The sequence below is a fragment of the Protobothrops mucrosquamatus genome, unplaced genomic scaffold, assembly GCF_001527695.2.
Source record: "Protobothrops mucrosquamatus isolate PMUCROS unplaced genomic scaffold, P.Mucros_1.0 scaffold4178, whole genome shotgun sequence".
Taxonomy (NCBI): domain Eukaryota; kingdom Metazoa; phylum Chordata; class Lepidosauria; order Squamata; family Viperidae; genus Protobothrops; species Protobothrops mucrosquamatus.
This window is the reverse complement of record NW_015390103.1, coordinates 45,911-53,556: the sequence shown is the minus strand read 5'-3', so window position 1 is coordinate 53,556 and position 7,646 is coordinate 45,911. Positions and strand designations below refer to the sequence as shown.

The 7,646-nt window shown below is 41.7% G+C and overlaps 1 protein-coding gene across 1 annotated transcript in view; it reads right to left on the bottom strand.

Moving 5' to 3' along the window:
• Window positions 1-437: 437 nt before the first annotated feature.
• The window catches only part of C5 (complement C5), a gene marked incomplete at its 3' end in the record, with an annotated part of 29,351 nt that continues 22,142 nt past the window's right edge, over window positions 438-7,646 (bottom strand). Inside the window, exons 21-30 of the mRNA XM_015828045.2 lie at window positions 6,867-7,079; window positions 6,070-6,145; window positions 5,656-5,815; window positions 5,146-5,241; window positions 4,374-4,545; window positions 3,936-4,141; window positions 3,164-3,316; window positions 2,234-2,296; window positions 800-878; window positions 438-492 (exon numbers count right to left, since the gene is read on the bottom strand). Coding sequence (XP_015683531.2) covers window positions 438-492; window positions 800-878; window positions 2,234-2,296; window positions 3,164-3,316; window positions 3,936-4,141; window positions 4,374-4,545; window positions 5,146-5,241; window positions 5,656-5,815; window positions 6,070-6,145; window positions 6,867-7,079 — 1,273 coding nt within the window. The remainder of the gene's footprint in view (window positions 493-799; window positions 879-2,233; window positions 2,297-3,163; window positions 3,317-3,935; window positions 4,142-4,373; window positions 4,546-5,145; window positions 5,242-5,655; window positions 5,816-6,069; window positions 6,146-6,866; window positions 7,080-7,646) is intronic.

Below are 7,646 nucleotides of genomic sequence, written 5' to 3'. Positions count from 1 at the left end.
TAGATAGATAGATAGATAGATAGATAGATAGATAGATAGATAGATAGATAGATAGATAGATAGATAGATAGATAGATAGATAGGAGATAGACATGGATAGACGGATAGTAGATAGATAGATAGATAGATAGATAGATAGATAGATAGATAGATAGATAGATAGATAGATAGATAGATAGATAGATAGATAGATAGATAGATAGATAGATACGGATAGATGGATGATAGATAGATAGATAGATAGATAGATAGATAGATAGATAGATAGATAGATAGATAGATAGATAGATAGATAGATAGATAGATAGATAGATAGTTGGATGGATGGATGGATGGATGGATGGATGGATGGATGGATGGATCTATTCAAAGTAAAGGAATCTTCTTCCTATTTTTTTTTCTGACACCCAACAAAGTCTCGAATTATTCAGACCTACTTTGCGCAGGCGACCAAAAGCCGGATTTCATTGAAGGACAGATAGTACTTCTTTTCTGCACAAGCAAAAACAAAAAAAAAAGGTTGTTTTTCAAAAGAAGAATTTTCAGGATTATATTATCCAGCAGAGCATGAATGAAGTGGGGCAAAGCCAACCGCTCCACCTATCCAGAGGAAAGAGGTGCATTTTTGCCACCACCCAGACTGAAAAATTGGGGGCGAGGGGGGGGGGCTTTCAGGAAGGAATTGTTTGCAGAAGTACTTGCCAGTCAAGCAGCACTGAGATTTTAGCTTACAGAGGTCCTTTGAGTAGTCTTTTCTCTAGTTTAATATTTTTTTTAAAAAAAGAAACGAGTTCCTCACCATCTAGCGTGACATCAATCTTCAGCTGAAAGTCACAAGTGTCCTCAGAAATGCTGCTTACATAATACACGCTCCTCAGCTGTAAATATGGGAAATAAAGAGGAAATCCAGATTAATTCAGAGCCTTTGAACCCACCAACCAGATTCTAGTTACCGTTATAGAATAGGTATAAGGCAAAGATTAAAATTTGTGAAGATAATCCATCTTGGATGGTACGTTTCTAGCCAACTTCGTGGGAAAACTCTGGGTTCAAAACTCCAAAAAAAACAAACCCTGATGGATCATAGTTTCGTAGCCAAATAGGTATGTCTCCCAACCAGATCATTTTATTGTTCATGGTCTCACGTCCATCGGTCAAGCTGGATTTATGACGGGTTACAATTTGGTGTGTATATTTAGACCTTTGGGGGGTTCCTTTTTAGAAAATGTTTTATTGATTTTCTAGTTTTATATTTAAAAAGCAACATGGCGGCTGAGTTAATCAATAATTCGATGACATACAATTATCTTCGGTACGAGTCTCAAACTATCCCATTAAATATTTCCTTTCTTTTCCCCTTAGTGTTTACTGTCTCCTGTTTTAAACTAATACAATTCTTATTATATCGATTAAATAAAAATAACATTCTTACATTTATCAATAATTTTTAGCTTACACGTATCCTGGTTATTCTAACATTCAGTCTTTATAGACAATCAATGTCCTAATTGGTTTTTCCCAATATTTAGTTTCCCGTTAATATTTAAAATTAACATTTAATATTTATAGTTTCCAGGTTTTAAATAACCCAAGTTCCCTTTATCACAATTCATCACAAAATCTAATGTTCAAGATACACGTTTTATCTATTTGAATATATTATTTCTCACCATCTTACTTCAACTAATTAATAATACAGTATAACATTCTTAATTTCTATTCATTTAGACATTTGGGGTTCCTGATACCGTTTCACCTTTTGGGTCATCCCAATGTAAATATATAGCTAGTCCGCAATTTACAATCACAGCCCAGCCCATGCTTTCTGTCGCTAAGTGAGACACTTGTGAAGTGAGTTTTGCCTCATTTTACAACCTTCCTTGCCACGTTGTTAAGTGAATCACTGCACTTAACGCGGTTGTTAAGTGAATCTGCCCTTCTCCCATTGACTTTGCCTGTCAGAAGGTGGCAAAAAGGGATCGCGTGACTTCAGGAAATAGCAACCGTCATAAATACGAGTCAGTTGCCAAGCGTCTGAATTTGGATCACGTGACCACGGGGAGGCTGCAACGGTCGTAATTGTGAAACGCTGTCCTAAGTTACTTTTTTCAATGCCGTTGTAACTTTGAACGGTCAGCCATGTGCTAAATAAATAAATAAATTTGAACGGTCACTAAGCAGAACGGTTGTAAGTTGAGGACCAGTTGTAAATGAAGACGCTTTGTTCACTTACAGTCACAGCGGCTGTTCCAGTGTTGCTTCCCGTGCGTACTTCTATATCGTCACTCAAGGATGCCTGAATTTGCAAAGAAACGGCAAAAAATGACATTAATCCCCATGGCTGCTCTAGAAAGTTCTTGTTAAGCTTGTCATAAACTTGGCCTGGATATTTTCAGCTGCTTGAGGCACAGATCTGGGTTTCGTTAGAATCCTGGTTTATCATGACCTGTGAGATTTCCCTGGATCAAAGGAAAGCTGAGATGTGAGGCAAGGGGATGAAAAGGTGGAGAAGGAAAAGAAGAAAGATGGCTGATCAGGAGGAATGAACATGTTGAGTGTGACACGACACGAAAGGATTTCCCTAGTCCATCTCCGATTTAGTTTATTCGGTTCTTTCAATTATCTGAGTGGAAGCTATGGGTCCTACCAAAGATTATAAACTTGGGGGATGGTCCACCAAACTTCGGAGATCCCAAGCATGTGGTATTCCCAACTTTGCCAAAACTTTGCTTCCCACACTAGAAGAAACCGTCAAGTACGACAGCTATTTTGGAGGCAGAGTCTTTGACTTGCAAATAGTTTAGTTGGAGACCAGTTTCATTTCCAAGTCCAAAGCGACTTAGCTTCAAGTAGACCACCTTGAAAATGGCTGGGGAATAGATGTCCCTCTTGAAAATCAGGAAGAGTTATAATGGGACCATTGTTGATTTTTTTTTTAAATGGGAAACTCCCTCCTTCTGAACTTTGTGATTGTTCCCATCAGCCACCATCCAGGGATTCATCTTGCCTTTGTTAGAATCTGGTCCACCTGGTCCTGTTGGCCCTTGACTGGCTTGAAGCCCACAAAATACGTCTTGGCCAATGGACCAACTAGATCAAAAGCCACTTCAAATATCTGCTCTCTTTGGCCTCCCGTCCATCCCTTCCCGATCCATTAACTCACATCCACAGGCTTGCCGATGTAATTGCTACTTGTGAGCCTGTACGTGTGGAAATCTCCACGAGACTTATAAGACGCTTTGATGTTCATGTCCAGCTCAAGCCGTCTAATAAGGATGGAATATTCGGTCAGGCACTCCAAAGCGATGATTGTATCCTGTCAAATTAGTGAGAAAAACAAAAAACAAAGAGACAGTGTTAGAAAGGGAGCAATCACACTGTGTATTAATTCTTTAAAAAAAATCCATTTCAGGGATGAGAAAATGGATGATTAGACCCCCAAAGGCTGTAGAAAGAACACTTTTCATCATCCCGTAGAAAGCCACAATGATCTCTTAGCATATTCGAAGTGGTTTCTTATTGATGCCTTTTAATTTAAATCTTTTTGATTTAGCCATCAGTTAAGTGTCAGTGAGGCTTTCTTTTTCCACAAATGAACACAATACAACGCTGAAAGGCACAAAAATCAGTTCTAAATTACAACAGATTATTAAGTGGTTTCCTACAAATGACCTGGAGGATGTGGGAGATTGTCTAAGGTTCTAGGATGCTCAAGATTCCTACAAATGACCTGGAGGATGCGGGAGATTGTCTAAGGTTCTAGGATGCTCAAGATTCCTACAAATGACCTGGAGGATGTAGGAGATTATCTAAGGTTCTAGGATGCTCAAGATTCATACAAATGACTTGGAAGATGTAGGAGATTATCTAAGGTTCTAGGATGCTCAAGATTCCTACAAATGACCTGGAGAAAGTGGGAGCAGGAGAGCTGATACCTGGGTCGAGTAAAATCCACCCCCAAATCTCTGCTCTTCGGTCAACCATTTCATGACCGGTTTGACGTAATTGTGATCTCCTTTCTGCAAAATGGACAGCAAGGCATAGGCAGTGGTTTCAACCATCTTGGCGTTGCCCTTAGAAGGAATGCTTGCATCGAATTTGACAGGGGTCTCTTTCCAGAAACGGTAGATTGGGGGGTTCCCTGTAAATGGGAAACAAGAGAGGTAGAACGTCACGCAGGGGAAGGGAGAGCCTTCTCACCTCTGAGTCTAGCCAAGGAACCAAAGGACCAACGAGAAGATGTCCTCCTTGCTACTTATGGTAGTTGGAGAGGCCAGCCTGATCCGAAGGATGAAAGGCCGCTGGTGATTATAAAGATGAACCACATCATCACGTGGCTGAACTGGTTTGGTATAAAGAGGACTGGATTTTACCTTTCACCTGAGCTTCGTTCTTCAAGCGAAGGTAGGCCGAATGAAGGTCAGGGTGATTGACCTTTTCTTGAGTTAGAGCGTAAGTCACGATGGCCAAGACAAAGGTGTTTTGCGAGCTTGCAATGTTTTGCAACAAATAATTGACCGCTCGGTTTTCAGCGTCTGCAAATTTCTGTAAAGGAACAGGCAAAAGGGTTTATATTTTGCTTGGTGGCATGTCGGTTTGTCACTTCCTGCCATCTTTCTCCCAAAGGTCTTCAGGCAATGGCATGTGTGGGTTCTGTCCCCCCGCTATTATCTTGAAAAACAGCCCCTCGCATAGATAACACAGTAGTCTCAGTAAAAGAAATGGTGTCACGTTCCTCCGTCAAGCGAGAAAGATCAGGTCCCTACGTGAAGGTTCAACTAAACCACTCTATTGCTAAAAGGCTATGTACAGGAATCTTCTTAAATAAGGGGCAGCAGAACTCAAGAGAGATTGGACTAAATTTGCTTGTGGCTATGTAGCAATTCTAGGCTGATTCCTCTTTTAACTCCACCCCTCCAGGTTCTGCCGTTCCTTCTCCTATGCTTCCATCTTTAATCGGAATTCAATAGTCTAACGGCTGTCACCATCTGCTTGTCAACGCACGGGTCAAGCCCAAGCAGGGCTGCCCACGCTTACGTCCTAACAATCAGAGTATAAAGCTCCATCAAAAACCTACGGAGAATTGACCGGGGTAACCACATGGCAGCAGCGATGTCGCTAACAATGGAAAGCAGACAGACCTACCTGCAATGGACAGGCTTTTTTATAGTCTGAAAAGGCCATCAAGGTGAAGGCTGTTAGGTACAGACTGTTTTCTTTCTGCTGATCACGTAATGTGCCCTTTGGAAAGCAACAAAGAAGTGTTAAAATGTCGCTCTCTCGATTCTTAGTTCCCTTCGTACATCAAGTTATAGAAATTAATCTGCATCCATCATCCTTACAAAGAACGGCCACGGCAAAACTCTACCTCCTTCGGACGTAACCAACCCATCCTTGAAAACGCCACCCAACTATTCTCTCATCCCAAAGCCATGGAAATGTTCTCCATCCGATTTTTTTCACAAAACCCTGTTGATAGGAGAAGTGGTTTCCATCCCAGAACATCTGGCCTATCGTTTGATCTAGATGGCCCTATTTCCTGCATGAAGGAAAGGAGATCGAACGCTGTCTCCTCTTTCTTCAAATGAAAGATCAGCGACCCGATCGATAAATCTGAGTTGGGTTTCAATTCTTACCCGTGGTCCACGTCCATACCTGAAGGGCTACTGGCTTGTAATCTGAGGCTTCCCTGAAAGATCCGTCATCCATTTGACAGATGTCAACCAACCAAGTCAGAGACTTACACGCCGTGCCAAACTGATCAGGCATATATCGCCGAACTTGTCCAAAAACTTTTAGGATAAATGCTGTAATCCTGCCGGTAACAAAAGATAAAAAAATTGAGTTTCTCCCATAGGTTTGGAGAGAGCTTTCAAGACATCCAAGAACAAACAGGAAAGAAAGGAAGTTGAAAGTGCACACAGAGAGAGAGAGAGAGAGACAGACAGACAGACACACAAAGGCAGATTTAATAGGATTGTATTTATTTTCTGGATGTCTTCCCTGTTTTATGTGATCTAATCTGATCCATTCTGGAAGTATCTGCCTCTTAAGACACCTTTTACTTACCAGGTGCTGGCTTCGCCATCCTTCCACATGCTGTAAGAGTAATTTTGTGTTTGAAAAGACAGAACGCTGATGATTCCTGAGAAATAAAATAAATTTTTAAAAAACCACTTCTTCTCCATTCATATCTTAAAAGGCAAACTTCCCTTTATAGCTTATAGAGGCATTATTATTACCATTAACATTGAACATAAAATGTCCACCCTGATTGGATGCTGAAAAAAAAAACCCTCAACTATCTGATGTGTTTTCCACCCTTGCATAACAAATCTACAAGTCGTTATAAACTTTCCCCTCTCTGTTTACTAAAAATGCTATATGACGTCAAAAGATGTGGAATTCTGTTGTCTATCAATCAAAAATCTAGCAAGCCTTAATGCAAAGTTTCATCCTTCGATAAAAGATTTGTGAGCGTCTGACAGACAATTCTATCTATAACAGGATAGAATAGAGTAGAGTAGAGTGGAGTGGAGTGGAGTGGAGTGGAGTAGAGTAGAGTAGAGTAGAGTAGAGTAGAGTAGAGTAGAGTAGAGTAGAATAGAATAGAATAGAATAGAATAGAATAGAATAGAATAGAATAGAATAGAATAACAGAACAGAATGCAGAAGAATAGAATAGAATAGAATAGAATAGAATAGAATAGAATAGAATAGAATAGAATAGAATAGAATAGAATAGAATAGAATAGCAAGGGACCTTGTAGGTCATCTAGTCCAACCCCCCCCCCCCCAAGCAGGAGACCCTATACCATTTCTGACAGATGCCAGCCCAGTTCACAGCTCCAAAGATGCTACCTTACCTCTCTTCATCTTCCTCAACATGGTAATTTCCGCGCTGGTTCTGCCCGAGCCAAAGATCTCCCAGGCGTTGGACCTTTCCAGGTAATCATACACATAAAACACCGGGACAACGTTCATCAGTTCCGTTTCTGCGCTGCCTTGGGGGAGGTTGGTGAGTAACCTCAGCGCCTCGGGCTTCACGGCAGCCTGGATCACGTCCCCCAGCAGGTTGCCTGGGAAGGTGGGAAATCAAGCCAGGACGCAAGGAAGGGGACACGGAAAGGAGAGGAGGGGAAAATGCGAGGAAACGGGAAACCACAAGAGATGCTTTTTTTACAGATTCGGAATTTATTGATTGATTGATTGATTGGTCATTTCAGTGGCTAAGGCTGCCCACCCCAATTGCAGGTGGAAATGTTGAGTCAGTGAAGGATCCTGGTGGGAAAAACAATTTGGCTGAAGAAACAGCTCCAGGCTTCCACTCCAGCTGCATTGGGCACTCTTTTGCTCCCTCCCTCCCAATCCTTCCTTCCTTTTCTCCCTCCCTTTTCTTCCCCCCTCCCTTTTCTTCCTCCCTCCCTTTTCTCCCTCCCTCCCTTTCTTTTCTTCCTCCCTCCCTCCCTCCCAATCCTTCCTTCCTTTTCTCCCTCCCTTTCTTTTCTCCCTCCCTTCCTTTCTTTTCTTCCTCCATTTCTTCCCCCCTCCCTCCCTTCCTTTTCTCCCTCCCTTTCTTTTCTCCTTCCCTCCCTCCCTCCCTCCCTTTCTTTCTTCCTCCCCTCCTGTCTTCCTCCCTCCCAATC